We start from the raw sequence: 20271 nt of genomic DNA on the forward strand, positions 1-20271 counted from the left end.
TGCCCCTGTAAGTCATGACCTGGTGGATGCCAGCACTGTGTGTGTCCTGACACCTCTCTGTATCTGCCTGCTCTGGAGTCTGCAGTCCCAGCCAGAGCTTGCGAGGCCCGGACAGGAACCGGGGCAGGGGCTCGCCGGGCCCCTGCCCCGCTGGGACTGACATCACTGACATCACACCCGCGTTGATTGTATCGTCCAAGTGTGTGGAATTCCTTCACTGAGCTCGTTACGTGGAAATAAAATGTGGTTGGTTTTAAAGCTGAACTCGTGTCCGGCTGTCATCCGTGGCCTCAGGCCGTCCAGCTCCGCTCCAGCGTGCCCAGCTCCAGCCCCTCGCAGGCCGGCTGTGGCCAGCGGGCCTTGTGCTGCACAGAGAGAGTTTGGCTTGTGCCCCTTGGGGGCTGCTGTCCCCAGCCAGGGACGGCTCCCAGCGCTTCCCTGAGCCACCCTCCTGGGATGGGGTGGGCAGGGTGCAGCTCAGGGCACCTGCACGCCCACCCTGGCCCCAGCAGCCCTTCCCCGGGCCCCTGGCTCACCGGTCGCTGCCTGGAAAGCTGGTGGAGGAGAGGGAAAGGAGCCCACTGGATGGGCTCCATGGGCCAGCTCGACACAGAGATGTCACTGGCTTTCCCTGAGTCCACCATAGGGTCATTCATGCTGCTGGAGCTGGTGTCCCACTCGTAATGGAAACTGGAAAATAATCCATGGGTAGTTAAGGGGTAAGAGTCAAGCTGGTGCAGGAGAGGGACCCTGTGCTGTGCCCCGGGGACAATGAAGTTGCTGTCGGAGCAGTGTCGAGCTCAGCCCCGGGGCTGAGGGACCACCCAGAGCTGTGGCTTTGCTCCTGAACCCCCCTGGGCCCACGGCTGGGGGTGTTCCTGCCCGTCCTGCCCTTTGCCGATAGAGCTGGAAACTTCCAGGGCTCTTTTTCCATGGTTACCCCTGGAAGCTGATTTGACTTTCCCATGAGCACACGGAGCCACCCTTTCCTGCAGATGGGAACTCTCCTCCCTTACAGCAGTCCCAGCACACACAGCTCCTCCCGTGGGAGAAAATAAAATAAACCAGGCTCTGCTCCGTGGACTCCGAGGGCTGGGAGCTCCCGGCACTGTCCGTGGTGGAGCAGCCACTGGCTGGGCAGGGCTGCAAACGCGATTCCAGGGCTCCGTGTGCCCCAAAGCCCTCCCTGCCCGGAGTTATCACAGCCCCCCGAGCGATCCCTGCTCCCCGGGATGGGAGGAGGCTCCGGTCCTTACCTGGGCCGGCACTGCGGGTGGGCGCAGGGCGCCGCGCCCCTCTTGGCACCGTCGGTGACAGCCGAGTCCCCGCGGCAGCCGCAGCAGCCGCTGTCCAGCACCTGGAGGTGCAGCAGCTCCTCCGAGTTGCTGAAAGCCGGGTTGTCCAGAGAGCTGGCCGAGGGCAGCCCCGAGCGGGACCAGTACTGCGCCGAGACATCGTCCAGGCGGCAGAAACGGCGGTAGCTGCGGGACGGACACGGGCTCAGGTGTGTGCACACAGGGACACACGGGGGAACACAGAGGTACATACACAGGGACACACACAGGTACACACAGGTGTGCACACAAAGGGACACGCAGACACATAGGGGTACATAGCTGTGCGCACAGGTATGCACACACAGGGACACACAGCTGTGCACACACAGGAACACACACAGGGACACACAGGAACACACAGAGGTGTGCACACATATAGAGATACATGCATGTACACACAGGGCAGGCACATGCACACGTCTGTACACAACACATGCACACACACAGCCACATGAGCACACAACCCCGGTGACTCCTCACAACACAGATCGCAGATTTCTGCCCAAATTTCCTGGGTCCAGGGAAGGGCCCAGCCGCACAGCCAGGGTGGGGACAGAGCCCGTGACACTGCTCAGCCTTTGGCCGCAGCCTCGAGGTGGTTGCAGCTGTTGCAGTGGTTTCCTCGGGAACAATTCCCAGGGCACATTACAAAACGTGCAGTGGGGCCAGGACGGCAGAGCCCCGTTCCCAAATGAGCTGCTTTGTCAGGGCTGTGCAGGAGCTGTGCCACGGGCAGCCCCGAGGGGTCCCAGGGACCACATAGTGTGAACTCATCAGCACATCTCACACATCTGTCCACAGCAGCACAGCCCACAGCCCTTCAGTGCCACCGCGGCCCCGTGCAGCCCCCAAACCCCAGCAGGCCTCTCTGGCTGCACCCCGCTTCCCGTGGTGAGCATCCCCTGGCACCACGCGCACACCCAGACCCCCAGCCGGCCAGAGGGCACTGCCCCGGCTCCGGGAGCAGCCGCTCCACAGGTTCTGCCCCACCCCAGCACCTCCCACCACTGCTATCAGCCACACGACTGTGTGTTTGGAGCCCAGCCTCAGCCCAGCTACCCCACCAGGCTTTCCCTGCTGCCCCTCGGCCCCAGCCCCCAGGAGAGTCCTCCCTCCCGGAGCCCACAGAGCCCAGCCCAGGCCCCCAGGGCTCCGTGCTCCCACCTGCTGCGGGTCTGCTCGGCCCTGGCCTCCAGCAGCAGCACCTTGAAGCGGCGGAAGGCGACGGCGGCGAGGACGGCGCCCAGGAGGATGATGCTGAGCAGGACCCCGGCCGCCATGCCCAGCAGGCTCTGCTGGGTCACCCGGTAATCACAGCGCAGCCCCATGAACCAGAAATCGCTGCCCACGGGGCACCTGCACCGAGGGGTCCATCAGTGCCGGGGGGACAGTGCCCGCCACCCCGGGCTGTCCCCAGGGCACTCACTGGCAGCGGGGCTGGTGGTCGCGGGCGTGGGAGCAGATGCCGTCGTTCTTGCAGTAGTCACGGTGGCACAGGGAGGTGCAGGTGACGTTCCCGTCCGCCCTGGACACGCAGGCGAAGCCGGCCGGGCAGGCGAAGAGCTCAGCACAAGGGTCCAGCGGCCGCGCTGCGGGGACGGCTCCAGCTGTGTCACCGCTCCCTGCCCTGCGTGTCCCCAGCGTGCCCCCGGTCCCCCGCACTCACCCAGAGCCGCGTGGCGCAGGACGGGGGCCGTGCCCACCGCCAGCCCCGGCGGGGCACGGGCGGAGCCCAGCGCGGCCCCGAGGAGCTGGTCCAGCCCCGGCCCCGGCAGCTGCTCCGCGGCGAACAGCGCGTCGTAGGACATCACCACACTGCCCTCCCTGCGGGGACACGGCCGGGGCTGGGCGTGCGGGTCCCCCGGCCCGGCACCGCACCCCGGCACTGCCGGCGCCCCGCAGCCTGTGACAGTCCCTGCAGCCCGCGCCGGGGAGCGTCACACGCCGCGGGGCTGTGCCACCACCCACCTGATGCCCGTCACCTCCAGCCGCAGGAAGCCAGGCACCGAGGTGAAGAGGGGAGTGACCTGCACGGGTGGCGGGGGCTGAGCGCCATGTCCCCAGCGCGCAGCCCCCTCCCCAGCCCGCACCCACCGTCCGGTTGAAGCTCTGCAGCAGCTCCTGGCGCTCGGGGGAGCCGGGCTCCTGCAGCGCCGGGACGAACGCCATGTCCAGCACCAGCTCACAGGGGATGCGCAGGAGGGAAGCTGCAGGAGGGGATGGGGACCAGCAGGTCATGACCCCACCCCAGGGCGACCAACCAGACCCACCCCCCTCCATGCTGGTGGCTCCCAGGGCCTCTCCTCTTCCTGCTGTGCCCCAGAAAATGGTCTCAAAACCTCAGACTCACCTCTCAGGAGCGGGGGCTGGTCTTCCACGATGAACACCTGGGGGGCCCTGCCCACACCAGCCGGTGTCACTTGGGGAGTGTCTGCGGTCCCTCTGGGGCTGCTCGAAGGCTGGGCCAGGTCTGTGTCCACAGCAGCTGAGGGGGACCCAGGGCCCCCACCATGGGAATCTGTGGGCTGCTGGGGGGCGCTGGGCATCACAGTTGGCACCTGAGCTGGGGACCCCCATGTCAGCCCCACCACATCCCTCTGCAGTACAGCAGCACGTGGCTCTGCTGTGACCGTCACCATGTCCCCAAGCCTTTCTGGGCTGGTGGCAGTTGTGATGGTGGCAGTGACACTGGTGGTGGTGACACCGATAGCAGGGGTCGGTCCCAGGGAAGATGCAGCCTGGGACAAAGCTGGCTGCTGGGGAGGCCCAGGTGCTGAGGGGGGTGGCAGGCTGCCCATTCCCACCTGGGTCCCCCCCAGGGATGGAGGGCTCCCAGCAGGACCCACCCTTGATCCGGAATGGGGCAGCCCTGGGGAAGGGTCTCCCATAGGGGTCCCCAGAGTGGGGCCAAATCCCAGGATGCCCCAGCCAGTCCCTGGGGAAGGCAGTGGGGTCGACAGCAGGGTCACTGCAGAGCCACTGGCTGGGGCAGACTGTGGGGACAGGGGTGTGTGAGAAGATCCAGGACTAGTGTGTGTCACCCCACTCTGTGCCACAGCAGTGCTGCCGGGGGCCAGGGGGACAGGGGGCTGCCCCGGGGTGGCTGATGGACTCAGGGGGATGTGACTGTGCTGATGGGGACTCCCCCTGTCAGGTGGGCCCAAGACCCCTGTGGTCAGGTCCAGGGCTCCTCCCTGGCCAGGAGATGCCCGCCGTGGGGTGCTGGCCATGGTGGTGGGGAGAGGCAGACCTGAGCCCCTGCGTGTGGCAGGCAGTAAGGCTGGGGCTGTCTCCACAGCTGGCCAGGCTGTGCTGGGCCAGGCTGTGGGTGGGCCCCCACCAGGCCCAAGGGACAGTGCAGAGGGATGAGGAGCAGAATGGGGACCCTCCCGTGGGTGAGAAGCAAAGCCCTGTCCTCCTGACAGCCCTGGCAGCCCCCAGTGCGTCCCCTGCAGTGTCCCTGTGGGGGTCAGCAGCCTGTGCAGCCCCCCAGCAAAGGGTGATGTCCCTGTTGTCCCCGGTGCTGAGCTATCAGTGGCCAGCACCGTGTTTGGGTGGGTCCCTGGGCTGCTGTCACCTAGCTGGATAGTGTCATTCTGGCTCTGCACAAGGGCTGTCCCAATGGCCCTCCATCCCAGCAGGGTGCTGCTGAGCCTCCACTGTCCCCTGGCAGAAGCTGGCACTGTCATGGAGGGTGGTGAATGGGAAAGTGTCCCCTCCGCTGTCGTGGCACCTTCTGATGTCCCATGTCCCACAGGGTCAGTGCCTGGGGGGTGCGTGGCTGCAGGATGTGTGTTGGCCTCCCCAGGGGCTGTGGCCCCTGCACTGGTGCCCCCCAGACCGGCAGGGGATGGCTGCTCCCTGCCTGCTGCCTGTCCAGTGGTGCCCGCAGAGACCGAGGGCCGTGGGGGCTGGGTGGTGGTACCACCCCACACCGCCGGCCCTGTCCCCTCCCTGCCCTGCCCTCCGGGGCTCTCCTGCGGGCTGGAGAGCTCGGCTGTCCCAGTGGGGCTCCCAGGGAAGGGCAGCAGTTCAGCCTCTGTCCACAGGTGCCCTAGGGCCTCTGGTGTGGGCGCCCGCCCTGTGCCGGCTCCTCGCTGCGGGCGATCTGCGGGCAGAGGGGACGGACACTGAGCAGCTGCGGCCCACAGCGGGCCCCAGCACACGTGGCCGGCACACGGTGCCACCAAGGGCCGCAGGAGGGGCGGTGCCAGCCGCGGCAGTACCTGTCCGGCAGCGCTCCCCCGCCGCGGTGCCCAGGTGGGCGCAGGGGTCGGCAGCGCTCAGGGTGGAGCCCGTCCCGCTGCCCAGAGCGGGGCAGAGCCGCGCGCAGCATTCCACCAGCACTGCGAGAGAGGGAAAGGAGCAGCGTGCTGGGCATCGAGCATCCTACAGCAGCACCAGGCACCGACCCCGGGCTACACACGAGGGCTGGGGTCTCTTTCTCCCTTCTCTTAACCGTGGGTGGCTCTGCTGAAGGAGATGCTCCAGAACAGCCCAAACCCAGCTGAGATGCACCTGCCCTGGTCCCAACGAACGGTTCCGAGTCCTGTCCCACCACCTCACTCTGCATGTGGCAACACCAGCACCAAAGGGTCGGCGGGCAAGGCACGACTCCAGCGCCCCGACAGCGCCCCGGGCACGGCTCCGGGGCCCGTGGCGGCTCCTCTCCGGGGCTAATGGGTGCTTCAGCACGGCGGGTGGTCACCGCCCACGTGGGGCTGGGACTGTCCGGGGGTCACCACGAGCCCTGTGGGCCCCGGTCATCACCAGCGCCTCCCGCAGGGGCAGCACCCGCCGGCTTCGAGGCCACCCAGTCGCCAGGGCTGGTGGCACAGCATGGCCATAGCACGGCCACAGCACGGCCACAACACGGCACGGCACGGCCACGGCACGGAATGGCCACACAAGACACGCGGCCGCGCCGGCGTGCCCGCCTCGCTGCCCGCTGTCCCGGTGCCCCGCGGCCGGGCCCACTCGGGGCAGGTCCCAGCGACACCGAGCAGCAGCAGCCGCCGCCCCCAACCCCAGCGCCATCGGGGACACGGACCCGCCCGGTGCCGGTACCGGCCCCACCGCCGCCGCAGACCTCCGGGCCGCCGGGATGCACCGGCCCTGCCGCCGCCGCCCCCCGAGCGCAGCATCCCCCGCCCAGGGACCGGCGGGCCCGGGGACCCTTCCCGGCCGTGCCCACCTCCCCCGCCTCGCTCACCTGCGGCGGCCAGGAGCCGTGGCAGCGGCGGCCGGGCCCGGGGCAGAGGGAGCCGGGGCCGCTCCATGGCGCGGCGCGGGCGGCTCTGCCAGGCGGCGGCAGGAAGCCCCCGCCCGCCCCCGCTGCGGCGGGGCGGAGGCGCCGGGAACCGCAGCCCCCGGCCCGGACCCGCCCCACGGCACCGGCACCAGCACTGGCCCCGGAGCTCCCTCCCTCCGGGCCGGGCGGACCGGGGCTCGGCAGCGGGACCCGCCCCGGGGCGCTCGGCACGGCCCCCGGGGGTCAGCGCGGAGCCGCCGCCTGCGGGGTTCGGGGGGCTCACAGCTGCCACCGTCCTCCTCCCACCGGTTCGTCCCGGGATGTGCTCGGCCCCCGGCTGTCCCCGCTCTGTGAGCCGTGCCAGGGCAAAGGCTCCCCCAGGACGTCCCTCAGGGTCACCACACCCAAGAGAGCCCAAGGACCATTCCCCATCATCAGACACCTTGTGTCCAACCACGGGGAAACCTCCACAGGCACAGCGGCCAAACCCACCGTGTGCCCCCAGATCTGCTGGGCAACTGCTCAGAAAACATCTCAGAGCTCAGCCAGGCTGTGGAGCCAGGGAGAAGTTTCCAAGGGCACCGTGAGAGCAACACCTGGGCCCCAGAGGCAGAGGGTCACTGGTCTGCCAGGGATCTCACAGGGAAGTGCAGCTCCTGGGAATACCTTGGGGACACCCCACCACAACACAGCATGAGTAGCACTGCAGCCTCTGCTCCATTTTCCATCCTTACCTCCCCCATTGCCGGAGGATCTGTTATCCAGTGACACTTTCTTGGCTCCCAGCCTGGCAGTGTTTCTTGGCTCTGAGGAAAAACTGTGTTCAGAAATAACCCGTTCCTGCCTCGTGAGGGTTAAAAGCAAGGCTCCTGTGCTGAGATGAACCGGGTGTACAGGAACAGAAATGCGAATTTGCTGTTCAGCAGCAGGAAAATCATTCCCCCGCTTATTTTCCATCAGGAAAGCAGATGCCTTTCACACAGAACTTGTTTTTACCAGCACCGATGAAATAAAGTTACAAGCATGCAGGGCAGAGCCAAATCTCGGGGCAGGGTCCCCAGAGTGTCCTTCACACCCCAACACCATCACCAGGATCCACCCACTGTGTGAGACAGAACAGCCACCACAAGAATGGTCTTAACTCTTTATTCCTGTTTTTCTCTTGTTTTTAAATGACAACACATTCAGACAGCTTTAAATACAACATCCACGTGCAGCTTCCCAAAGAAGGTTGCAGTGGGACAGCATGTGCACTCCATCCATCCCTGCAGGCACCAGCCCAGTCCTGGTGTGGGACAACTCCTGGGAAAACAAAATCCACGTGTTTAACATTTCATCAAGCATTCAAAGGTACAGAAGTGGGTCAGGACACGCTGAGTTTGAACACAGGCACAGAAGGAGCCCCCAGTTCTCTCCAGAAGCCACAGCTCCCACCCTGGCCCTGGACAGAGAAGGGTGGCAGGCCCCTGGCCCCAGGGAGCTGGGGGGGGAAGCCTGGAGCCACACAGGAACAGGCAAGAATGTGGATCAGTGCTGCAGGCTGGCCTGAGGCCACCTCATTTCCCCTGCAGCCCTCCCTGGTCACTCCTATAACCCTTTCCTGCCCATTTCCTTCCCGGCTGCGGCTGTGGCAGCAGAAACTCAGTGGGGGCTGAGGTACCCACACACACCCTGTACAGGGCCGGGGGGCACAGGGAGATGGGGGCCATGGCCCAGACCAATCTGCCACCCACTACTGCCCTGGGGATGAGCTGAGTGCTGCATGTGCCAGGCAGGACCAGAGGAGAGGGTGAGCCCCACATCCTGTCTCCAGCTGCAGGTGCCTTAGGAAAACATCCCCCACCCTCAGGAAAACACACCCCACTCGCCCTCCCTGCTGGTACCCATAGCTGCTGCCAGCTCCTGCCTGTGCCACACGTGTCACACATCACCCTGCTCTGCCCCTACCCCAGTGTGTGCCCCCAGAGCACCTGTGAACTCACCTCCGAGGAACTGCTTCACTCATAAACATCCTTCTTATCTGCAATGTAATCTACAATCTCCTGTGGGCACATCAGCTTCTCTGCATCTCCGTCAGGAATTTCAAATCCTGCAAGAAAGGGCATGCACTCAGCCCAAAACCAACGGAAACAGGAGCAAGGGTGAGGAAGGGATGGCTGCTGGCTCTGGGGACACAGAGGCAGGGGACGCAGAGGCAGCAGACACAGAGGCAGGGGTTGCTGTGTCAGCCGGGGCTGATGCTGCATCACTGCACTGTCCGAAGTGACATCACTTCCACACAGGGGACACAACAGGCACAGCAGGAGCCAGTGGCCCTTGTGCCTTGTTAAAGCCACCAGGGCCTTCCCAGAGCCCCCCAGACACCGGTGTGTGGCAGGGGGACGTTCTCGGACCTCCAGGCAGCACCTGAAGGCCCTCAGGCTGAATGTGCTGTCGTGCTTGTACAGAGCAAACACCAGGGCTCTTGGTGGTGGAACCGGTCAGAAACAGCCCAGAAATGTCTGGTTTCTTTCTTAGTGCTCCTGGCCACAGGCACAGTTCATTTGGGGATTACAGACACACTGCCAGCAAAGGCTCTGGCAGTGAAACATCCATCTTGGGCTAAGAGAGTGACCAAACCCCAGGGATGGCCCAAGGTGACATTTAGGCACCTACTCCAGAATTCGTGACCTTTAGAGGGAAGCATGAAGAAGTCCAAAGGAAGTAAAAAGAAATTTGGAATATAAACCGATTGGGACAAAACACTTTGTCTTTTCTCTAGTACGATCAAAGATGAAAAAAATTCTGGCGAGCAAAAATAACCTGGACTGTCTGGGATTTTTGATCTGCAATGCCAAGCTCAGCACCCACTTCACCCCTTTCTCCCCCACTACGGGTGGTGGGAGAGAATTCCTGCTTCCAAAGGGCCTGAACTGCAGAGCACAGGGATTCCCGACTCCTGCGGGTGCCCAGCTCACCGGAGGTTTGCCTCCCGGCTCTGGCAGGTTTGCTCTGCTCTCAGGGCTGGCCCTGAGCCTTTCTCCCTGCCCCACATGGCACAGGCCACGCTCCCACGGCCCGGCCGCCCCCGGCGCCGTTACCGAACTCGTCCTCCATGGCCATGATGATCTCCACTTGGTCCAGACTGTCCAGGCCCAGGTCCTTCATGAAGTGGGACTCGGCTGTGAGCTGGGGGAGGACACGGCGGTCAGCGGGACACGGACACCCGGCCCGCTCACCTCCCGTTACACCGGAGCCCGCGGCCCTCCTGCCCGCCCCCCCGGCCCGCTCACCTTCTCGGGGTCGATCTTATCGTACAGCTTGAGCACGTAGAGCACCCGGTCCTTGATGTCGGCCAAGGTCAGGGGCGGCAGCTCGGAGAAGCCGCGGCAGAGCGGCGCGGCCACGCGCGGCAGGCGGAGCAGCGCGGGGCGGCCCGGCGGGACGGGCACGGCGGGCGGCAGGCGGCGGAGGGAGCGGAGCGCGGCGGGGCGGGCGGGCAGCGGCAGCAGGCGGCGGGCGCAGGACGAGAGGACACGGGCCGCCATCGTCGCTGTCCCGGCGGGCGCCGCGCGGGACCCACCGCGCCTGCAGCGCCCTCTGCTGGGCGGCGGCCGCAGCGCCCCGGGCGGATCCCGCCATCCCGACTGCGCCGGGCCGGAGCGGCGATCCGGGTCAGGATCGCGTGGTCTCAGCTGGACCCCGGGTCAGGATCCCGGGTGAACCGGGCCGGGAGCACCTCACTACGGAAGAGTCCAGACCCTCTTGGTGTCTGTTCTAGGGCTCAGTCACTGCACAGGAAAGTTCTGCCTCATGTCCAGGTGGAGCTTCCCATGCCCGTAGCCTCTCCTATTGCTCAGCACCACCGAGAAGAGCCCGGTCCATCTTCTTGGTACCCCCTTTCGATATTTGCGCACTCTGATAAGGTCCCTCTCAGCTGAGTCTCCTCTTGAGGCTGAACAGCCCCAACTCCCTCAGCCTTTCCTGGTCAGGGAGATGATCCAGTCCCTTCATCATTTCCACAGCCTCAACGTGCTCTAAGGAGCCCTGCGTCCCTCCTGTCCTGAGGAGCCCAAAGCTGGACACAGCATCCCAGACATACCTCACAAGGCTGAGCAGGGGAAGGATCCCCTCCCTGACCTGCTGGAAATGCTCTTCCAGGTACACCCGGGTCACCATTGTCCCTCTTGGCCCCCAGGACACACTGCTGCTCAGGGACAGCTTGGTGTCCATGAGAGCCCTTGGGTCCTTCTCCACAGCCCCCCGGACAGCAGCGACAGACACGGGCTGGTTCCCAAGGCAGAACGTTTATTGGCTTGGCACACATGTGGCACACACGTGGCACATACACAGCACACGCATGCAGCACACACACGGCACACACACAGCACACACGCGGCACACACACGAGGCACACATGTGGCACACACGCGGCACATACACAGCACACACATGGCACACACGCGGCACATACACAGCACACACACGGCACACACACAGCACACACGCGGCACACACACGGCACACACGCGGCACACACACAGCACACACACGGCACACACACAGCACACACGCGGCACACACACGGCACACACGCGGCACACACGCGGCACACACGCGGCACACACGCGGCACATACACGGCACACACACAGCACACACGTGGCACACACACGGCACACACGCGGCACACACATGGCACACACACAGCACACACACGGCACACAGCCCCCGTGGGGACGGGGCTCTGGCCCAGCTCCTCAGGCGGCTCCCGGCTGCGGGGGCCGGTAGCGGTACAGGCGCACGGTCCCGTTGCGGTGCCCGGCCAGCAGCACAGCCCCGGCGGCCCAGCGGGCCAGAGCCCAGTGCCCCGCGGGGCCTGGGGGCAGCACCGCCGTGCACCGGCCCCGCAGCAGGTCCCACACGGCCACGGCACCCGAGGTCAGCACGGCGGCTCCTGCCGTGTCCCACACGTCACCCTCCAGGTACCTGCGGGGACACGGGGGTCAGCGGGTGGCAGAGGATGTGCAAGAACACCATGGCAGCATTTGTTCAATTAGCTCAGGGCTCAGTTAAAGATTAATAGCAACTGCAGGCGGGCTACAGTCCAGACTGTTCCTCCAGTGCAACTAGGAAGGGAGGAGGCCAAGAAAACCCTCCTGGAGATTCAGAACATGCTTGAAAAGTGTACTCTTAAAAAAACCATGTGTGTGTTCAAGACCAGGTCGGACAGAGCTTGGAATAACCTGGTCTAGGGGAAGGTGTCCCTCCCCGGGGCAGGGGGTGGGCCTGGATGGTCTTTAGGGTCCCTTCCAACCCAGACCATTCTGTGATTCCATGACTGTTCAGTAACCAAGACCTTGGTCCACCACTATTCCCACACGTCCATCACATTTCCTGTAAGGACACTGCAAGGCTGACCCTTAAACGCAATGCTGACCTTGCTGATGCCTCAAAACGCAGGACATGGGAAGGAAAAGGCCACGTGCCTGCAGCCAGCTGCTCCACACAAACAAACCTGGCAGCATGGAAAGGCAGCCGCAGGCAGCGCCAGGGGTTCAGCAGGGACACACCCCCAGTCCCAGGGGACAAAGCCCAGCCCCGTGTCCCCGCGGTGACGGTGACAGGGCGAGGGGTCAGCGCACAGCCTGGTGTGGGACGTGGGCAGGAAGCAGCCCACACCCCCGGCCCCAGCCCGTGCACAGACACATGGCAGGGCCGGATGCGACTGGAGATGGAGCCTGGATCCCTGCCAGAGCTGCCCTGCTCCTCAGGGGCTCCCCCAAAGCCCCCAAGGAGCCAGCCCAGCCCCAGAGACTCACCTGCCTGCACGGCCCGGGGGGAGGCAGGAGAACATCACCCCCGTGCTCCGGCCCGTGCGCGGGTTGAAGGCCACCACACGGAATGCTGGGCTCCCACAGGACTCGCTCTCTTTGGCATGAGGATGGCTTAAAACAACAAACAAAAGGCCCTGATAACAGAGAGGGAAAACACATCACTAAAAAACAACAGCAGGAGGAGAAAAACCGAAATAATTTTCCAAAAATTAACTGTTACACTCTCTCTAATCACAGCCCCATGAACAGTGATGAATTATTTTTACTGAAGAAAACAGAAATGGTTTACTTTCCTTATCAAATTAGATAAAAGCAAAAGCAGCTGCTGGCTGATAAGGGTTGATGCAACACAGCAGAGTGACTGCTCAGTGACCCAAGGGATTTATGAATTTCTCTTCCTGATTCAAAAAGCTAAACCTGCCGTAGGATGAGGTGACACTTCAAAAAACAAAGAAGTAAAATTTCTGGGTCACAATTTAATCCCTAAGTTTAAAATGTAACAAGAACTCCATGGAAAGCAGCACAACTGAAAACAGTAGCTCCCAGAAAAGCCACAAACCAGCATGAAATATCCTGGGATGGATAATCTGAGGAAGAGTCCAAAGAGTCTGAATCAAGGCACTACTATTTGACAAGACATTCTTGTCCCAAAAGGTTACAAGCTCACTGAAAACAATCAAATCCTTGATAAACCACAAAAATCCATAGGGAATCACAGCACAGGGAGAAAAAGTGGGGAAAGATGATTAGTATAAATGGTGGTTTTACACAGCTCATTCCCTCAGGTATGTATGTCCAGAGGAACCATTCCCAGAGGGTTTCTAATGCTGGCAGCACCCACGTGTGACATGGAAAAGACTTGCCAGGCACCAAGCCTGGGCAATGGCACTTATGCTTCCCACACACAGCATGCTGCAGCTTTGGAATGCACCAGGATGCATTGCTCCCATTCCATTATCACCCTGCAGAAAGCCAGGAGCTGAGGCAGCCAGCATGGGTTATTTATTCCTCCTGGTAACCTGTTTACCCTTGAATTATTTGCAGTGTATTAAAACAGAGCTGATAGTTCAACCCTCTCTTAGCAACTTCCATCCTTTATATCCCCACCCCAGCCAGTGCAGCCCAAGCATGAACTGTGAATTTTGTGTACATACAGAGTCAGAATATGCTCGATGGCAGATGGAAGCTGGGTAGGAATAACCAACGTCCATCTTCCTCAGGAGCTGACCTGTTTTCAGATTCCTGCAGTTGGTGAAAACACAAATTCTGACACATTTCTAATCACAGTTACACCCCTATGCAGGACGGACATGGGTTTGGTTCCACATGAAGCAAACGCAGCCAATAGACAGGAAGGGTGTAGTGAGGATGACACAAAAGCAATGGAATTGCAGCAGTACAGTTCATTCCCTGGCAGTCTGACTGTGGTGCCACACTGCAGGCCCTCTGATAATCACCACTGCAACAGCAAGTCAGCAGCCAGCCAGCACTCCTGTGCAAACCCTGCAGCTGCTGAAACTGCCCCCAACCCCTACACTGTGTGTGGCAGAGCAAACACTCACCAAACCACAACACTGTTCCCTGCAGTGGTGCCCACCAAGGCCTCTCTCATCCCTTCTACTTCAGCAAAGGCTGTAACAGTTTCTTCAGGGGGCATCAGAGTTTGCCTGTCCTTGCTCCTGAAGGGAGACCAGCACACAGAAGAGCAGGTAAAACAAAAAGTGCATGTTCTGGAAGAGGAACATGACACTGCTTTACATCTGAGTGTTTCCTCACTTTTTATCCCACCCAGCACACGGAGACTATCCCACAGCAGCACCCCCAAACTCACCCCCCTGTCTCTGAGAGTGAAACCATCTCCAGTTGCTGCTCCTGCATGGTCCTGCTGCTGCTCACCAGCCTCTGGTCCTTTAGCCCAACAACTGCTTTTATATTCCCAGTTTTCACTAAGGAATGCTTGAATGAGTCAGTCTCAGAAGAATAAAGCAAGAGCCTAAATCAAGAGACAAGCACACACCATGACAGGAGGAAGCCCCACTCAAATATGCAGTGGCATATACAGATGAGCCTGTGTTCAGTCTGCCAGCTCTGAGGTGAATAAACAGGTCTTTATAGTTGATTTTTAGAAATATCTTCCATAGTTTCCAACAGTTAAAGCAACTGAGAAAGTGCCACATTAGTAAAAAGATAATTTCAACCACTTCTCAAAAGGAGTTCAGCTGCAACTACTCAGGGTGCAAAAGTACTAGTAAGAAATAAATACAAAACCTTATTTCTCCTATCTCCAGCTCTCCCAGTGCTACACACACGATGTTACAGGTGTCTGGCAAAGGAACAATCTGGATTACAGGAATCTGGGACAACAAAACAAGAATTCAGTGTTAGCCACAGCATCCCTTTGACTTTATTCTCATTTTTTAGAGTGTTTCAAGTAAAATGATGTGGAACAGAATTGATTTTCAGACCCCCCCTCAAGAAGCACACTTAAATGAACAGCTGCACTCTCTGCTGATTGGTTGCCTAATTAAACAATCCCTGTTGATGCAAGAGTCAAAACACGTCTCCAGGGACTGTAAGGGGAAAAGGCACAAGTGAAGTGCAGCAACCATTCTGTGCATGTGATGTTAAATTCCAGTAGATAACACACAACCACAGTGGTGTTAAATTCCAGTAGATAACATGCAACCACATGCAAGCTACAAGCTCCTTGTATTTGGAGAACTAACACACAGGGCAAGAAAACTACCCTTAATTCTAGAAACCAGGGCTGTGTTCATACCTCTCTGAGGTGCCAGGTGTGCACCTTTCCCCAGCAGTCGGGGGCCAGGGGCTCCCAGAGGGACACGGAGCTCTCGGAGGCAGTGACCACTCGCAGCTCCCTGCGGCCAGCTGCTGCCCACCACACTGTGCTCACATCCACAGCACACGGGCACGACGGGTCCTGTCAAGACAAACCACGGCTGCTCCTCCTCTGACAGACATTACCTGTTGCATTTTTTTTAAAACATGGTCATGCAGAGCTGCTGCTGCTGCCACGGTAACAATTCCTTGCTGTTCTCCCACCTTTAGCTCCGACACAAACTGCAAGCTCTCTTCTCTGGGGCCATCCGGCAGCAATGGAATCAACTGTTCTGCTACATCTTTTTTCTGCAGGAACAAAGTAATGAATGAGGATAATTAATCTCTGAAATTATATTCAGCACCTGCAAGAATGAGGCAGAATTGTTGCACGGCCTCTGTCACTCTCATGCAGATACTGCATGCCACTGCTATGATCCATGCAGGACTAGCATGCAAAGAGAACTTTTCCCTGAAGTCAGACAGGACTCTGGAAAAAGGGGATTTGCCCACAGAACCACTGGCTTAGTACCTTTCACCAAGATCCCAGATTTACCTGTTCAGGTGAAGCTCTGCAGGATTCCTGCTCTTCGTTCTCTGACTGCTGATGCTTCTCCAAGGACACAGTCTCCTCAGATTTATTCTCAGGACCTCTTTCAGCTGCTGAAGGAAATGTTGTACCTTGCTCCTCCTGGGTTCTGGCAGCCCCTGCAGCACAGCTGTTGGGGTGCAGTGGCACAGCAGGGTCTCTGTGTGCCACATCCCCCAGGATCAGGGCAGCTGCTCCTCTGGAGGAAGATGAGGTCACTGGCAAGGCAAGTACAGAAGGTGTGTCAGGGGGGACCTCACTGTGCAATGAAGGTAAAACACCTGGGGTTGCACCCACAGCAGGGAAAACAGATGAGGAAATCTGAGACTCAGGGTGAGTGGGAGCCTCAGCTAAAACAGTCCCCGTGGGAGTAAAAAGCAATTCATGGGTGGAAAGTTTCTTCTTGGAAGTTGGGCTTTCCATGCAAAGGAGTTCAGGCAATCCACTTTTGGAAGGTGAAATCAAATTACTTCTGAGTTTTTTTTCTTTTGGCTTCACTCGTGCATCTAGTGTGTTCTCTGGAGCCACACCATCCCCAGACACAAAATCCTCCAAGTCATTCACAGGAGAAGATTTCAATTTCTCCAGCTTCAGTACTCCAAATTCTTCATTTGGTAAGTGGAAGTCCCTGATGCCCAGCTTAGGGAGCAGCCACTGGAGGCTGCGGAAGGAGAAGAGGGAGCCACGAGTGTCGGGGTCCTCAGCAGGGAGCCCAAGGGCAGCAGGACCCTGGGAACCCACGGGACAGCTGTGTCCTCTGCTGCTGTCACCTAAACACAAGAATACAAGACGGAACATCACGTCATAAAATAACCATCATGCCATAAAATCACTATAAATAATAAACTTGCCTTTTCAGAATCTCTCACGAAGCTTGTGTTGGATTAAAAAAATCCCAAAACAAAACACCATATTCATCTCAACACACAGAAGTGGCATTTTACTGGAAAGACTGCACTCTGCAGTTACTCTCTATCTCTGGATCAAGCTTTCAGCTCAAAGACCACCACCAAAGCCTGACAGATATGCAGGAGTGCTCAGTCAGTTTGGTTTATTGGTTTTCTCCCAACACTTTCTCTTTTCACTATATTCACAGACCCTCAGAAAGCTAAATACTCATTAGCATGCAGACTCAGTTGGAGGAACAGAGGGACATCCATTTGCTGGCAAACCAGTCCTAGTGTTCACAACCTTCACTACAACAGCAAGAGCAGAAGTTCAGTAAGTTCTCAGCCTTGCTCCTCCTCTGTTCATTCCCTGCAGAAGTTTCTGGAATTGCTCAAGGAACATGGGCACCACAATTATCTATGTAAAATAACCTCATTTTTTAAATAATAGTTAACCCCTATTGTATCTTCTTGCATAAACACAGCAGGGTGTGAACAGCAGGGCCTGCACTCACAGGATGTTCCCTGCCTTGGGGAATGGGGCATTTTGTGGGGTTTGTATGTGAGGCAGTACCTGCTGAGCCTGTGTGGGCCCTGTGCCTGGCAGAGCAGCGCAGGGAGCGGCGCACAGGGACACTGCCCCCAGGGAGCTGCTCAGCCCCACGGGCTCCTCGCTGCCTCTTCACATGCTGCACTGGGGGTTTGCCTCCCTGACACACAGGAGCCTTGGCTTCCACATCTCCCACACGGCTGGCAAAGGTGTCACTCCCTGGGCTCAGAGAATCGCTGCTGTGGAGTGGATTTTGAACCTGCTCCAGCAGAGTCTCATGGCATTTGCCTGGCACTTGGGTCCCACCCAGAGGAGGGTCAGGATCCGCTGGCTGTGTAGCTCCTGTCACTCCTGTCCCTGCAGACCGCAGTGCTGCAGCACCAGACAGTCTCTCGTCTGAGGGTGACCTTTCAAGGTTAGCATCACAGTTTTCCTTTTCACTCTGGTTCTCATTTGGCATCAGAGCTCTGCTTTCATTGGCCATTGCGGGATCCTTACTCTCTATAAGCTCTTGTGACGCTGGATGCATGGGGGCTTTGCAGGCAGACTTTCTTCTTCCCTTCTGTTTCCTCTGGGATTGTCTCTGCTCTTGCCTTCTGCTAGTGATGCTTTTCTGAGAAATGGACTCAAGAGAAGTGCTGCTGCTGCTGCTGGACGCAGGAAGAGATTTCTGAGAACTACTTGAGTTTGCTTGATCGTTCTCTGCCCCAAGAAAAGGGAAGGGTAAAACCCCTGGCTCCAAATCACTCTCAACTCTCTCTTGCAAGAGCTGATTGGGGTTTGCATCTTTCTGCTTGCATTTACTCCGCTGACCTTTCTTGCTCCTGCCCAGCTGGCTGAGGATTACAGCATCCAGGTCCACCTTCCTCTGGCAGTTGGACATGCGTCGAGTTGTCCGGACGTAGTACTCAACGGGGAAGAGCAGCCCTTCAACCATTGTGCAAGAGCTCAGCAGGCCCTCAGGAGCTGCTGCCTTGTCAGCAGGAGAAAGCCTTGACTGAATTTCAAGCTGTTGATTCTCCAAGAGCTCTTCAGCATTGTCCAGAGCATTATCTGCAGGGCAGGGATTTAAGGTATTAGTGTCACTCTGATGTCCTTCATGATTTTTGCTCTCCTTGGTTATGGTGTTATTTCTGCTGTCAGGCAATATTTCATTTTCTGACATTAAATCCAGGAGCCCAAGTAATTCTCCCTGACCTTCACACAAACTCTGACTCTCCAGCTGTTTTATTATACCGAGGGATTCTTCTCTGCCATCACTTCTGGGGTCAAGTAAAACAGACTCTCCATGCTGTGAACACGGCTCATGTCTATCAGTTGTGGTAATAGCCCTTGAGGACTCAGGCTGACAGATGTCCCCGCTGTCCCTCAGTGCATGTGGGGACAGCTCAGGCTCTCCTGCAGTGACACTGCCCTCAAACACATCCTGTACAAGCCCTGAAGCTGCATCAGGAGTGAAATGATTTCTTTCTCCCTGCACAAGCACTGCCCCAGGTGCCCTTTGAGCAGGTTCCTCAGTGTGTGAGGGGCTGCTGCGCCTGAACACTGGTGACTGGAGCTCCTCTGCACTGGTAATTTGATTTTTCATCATTTCACCAGCACTAATGAGATCCACATCATGCAACGATTCCCTTTCCTTTGATTCCTGAGCCTTCGTCCGTCTCCGTAACTTCATCATGCCTCGGGAGGTCTGAGGCTTTTTCTCCACAGGGACAGGCCTAATGGTCCCACAGCAGAAGTCTTCCTGGCTGGCCTGAAAGCTTTCTGCCCGGGAGCTGTCCTGTGGGCTAACCTCATCACTGGAGAATTCTGGAACATGCTGAACTGTGACAGATGTTGTCTTCTCCGTGTCAGCATCAGAACACGTTCTAGTCTGTAACTGAGAGGGCCCAGCTCTCTCAGCACCAGCAGATGTGTTATCTCTAGAACCTGAGGGGGAAAAAAATCACGTGTAATGTACTCCTGAAGTCCTGTCCAAGAAAAACATCACATGGTAAAATCAGGCTTTGTTAGCAGGGAAAGATGGGATCTTACAGTCAGGATCGGAGCACTGCAGACCTGGTGAGGAGGGAAGCAGAGCAGATGTTACAGCAGAGCACGGCTCAGCCCAGGGCAGGGCCGTGTGGGGCTGTGGGGACAGCGGCTGCGGCCACAGTGGCCGAGGGGACAGCGGGGCCCGGAGGGAGGGTCAGCAGGGCGGGAGCATCCTCGGCAGGACGGTCCCGGGGGCACTACGGGGTAACAGTGGCCGCCGGCTGCTCCCACCGCCCTGTCCTGGGGGACTGCCTGCACCTCCTACCTGGGGCATCCCCTTCCCACATCTCCCGCCTGGGGCATCCCCTTCCCACCATCTCCCGCCTGGGGCATCCCCTTCCCACATCTCCTGTCTGGGGCATCCCCTTCCCACATCTCCCACCTGGGGCATCCCGTTCCCACCATCTCCCGCCTGGGGCATCCCCTTCCCACATCTCCCGTATGGGGCATCCCCTTCCCACAATCCCACCCGGGGCATCCCCTTCCCACAATCCCACCCGGGGCATCCCGTTCCCACCATCTCCCGTCTGGGACATCCCGTTCCCACCATCTCCCACTTGAGGCATCCCGTTCCCCCATCTCCCACCTGGGCCATCCCGTTCTTCCCGGCTCCCACGCGGAGGGCTCCGCTCCCGCCGGCCGTGGCTCCTGGCTCGCTCGGCTCTCCGCGCCCTCTGCGGACACACAAGACCCGGCGGGGCTGGGACCGGCTGGCGGTGCCCGCTGCCCCCGGCCCGGCGCTGCCCGGCCCGCTCACCCGCAGCCGGATGACGGTCTCGCTGTACTCCCGCCTCAGCAGCGCCAGCTTCTCCCGCAGCTGCAAGAGACACCCGTGGGGCTGGCACCGGGATGGCACCGGCGCCGTCCCGGTCCCGCCTTCTCCTTCTCCCCGCACCTTCTCCTTGTCGGCACCGCTGAGGGCGGCCGCCGGCGGGGCCGCCATGGCAACGGGGCGCGGGCCCGGCGGAGG

General features: G+C 59.7%; 4 protein-coding genes across 12 annotated transcripts in view; 1 reads left to right on the top strand and 3 right to left on the bottom strand.

Annotated features, from left to right (window-relative positions):
- Nucleotides 1-264, top strand: part of TNRC6A (trinucleotide repeat containing adaptor 6A) — a 56408-nt gene extending 56144 nt beyond the window's left edge. For all 9 annotated transcript variants that reach the window (XM_066329969.1, XM_066329968.1, XM_066329964.1 and 6 more), the window contains one exon: nucleotides 1-264. This exon is cut by the window's left edge and continues 2491 nt beyond it. The gene's annotated coding sequence lies outside the window, so the exon portion shown is untranslated.
- LOC136368258 (uncharacterized) lies at nucleotides 231-3883 on the bottom strand. Its single transcript, XM_066330403.1, has 9 exons — nucleotides 3688-3883; nucleotides 3432-3544; nucleotides 3306-3364; nucleotides 3004-3161; nucleotides 2764-2959; nucleotides 2502-2693; nucleotides 1257-1481; nucleotides 537-690; nucleotides 231-365 (listed from the first exon to the last, which is right to left on the bottom strand). Exons 1-9 carry the CDS (start codon nucleotides 3881-3883, stop codon nucleotides 291-293), a joined length of 1368 nt encoding a protein of 455 aa, XP_066186500.1. The 3' UTR covers nucleotides 231-290.
- A 3837-nt stretch (nucleotides 3884-7720) lies between these two features.
- Nucleotides 7721-10130, bottom strand: NDUFAB1 (NADH:ubiquinone oxidoreductase subunit AB1). Its single transcript, XM_066329971.1, has 4 exons — nucleotides 9861-10130; nucleotides 9669-9756; nucleotides 8571-8677; nucleotides 7721-7890 (listed from the first exon to the last, which is right to left on the bottom strand). Exons 1-3 carry the CDS (start codon nucleotides 10113-10115, stop codon nucleotides 8586-8588), a joined length of 435 nt encoding a protein of 144 aa, XP_066186068.1. The 5' UTR covers nucleotides 10116-10130; the 3' UTR covers nucleotides 7721-7890; nucleotides 8571-8585.
- Nucleotides 10131-11069: 939 nt separating this feature from the next.
- On the bottom strand, nucleotides 11070-20248 carry PALB2 (partner and localizer of BRCA2). Its single transcript, XM_066329972.1, has 13 exons — nucleotides 20197-20248; nucleotides 20059-20118; nucleotides 19888-19975; nucleotides 17292-19196; nucleotides 15798-16600; nucleotides 15467-15550; nucleotides 15183-15344; nucleotides 14672-14757; nucleotides 14235-14396; nucleotides 13966-14082; nucleotides 13558-13645; nucleotides 12389-12537; nucleotides 11070-11555 (listed from the first exon to the last, which is right to left on the bottom strand). The coding sequence occupies exons 1-13, from the start codon at nucleotides 20242-20244 to the stop codon at nucleotides 11327-11329; spliced, it is 3981 nt and encodes a 1326-aa protein (XP_066186069.1). The 5' UTR covers nucleotides 20245-20248; the 3' UTR covers nucleotides 11070-11326.
- Between the last annotated feature and the right edge of the window lie 23 nt (nucleotides 20249-20271).

Source organism: Sylvia atricapilla, chromosome 15 (assembly GCF_009819655.1).
Source record: "Sylvia atricapilla isolate bSylAtr1 chromosome 15, bSylAtr1.pri, whole genome shotgun sequence".
NCBI classification, from domain to species: Eukaryota; Metazoa; Chordata; class Aves; order Passeriformes; family Sylviidae; genus Sylvia; species Sylvia atricapilla.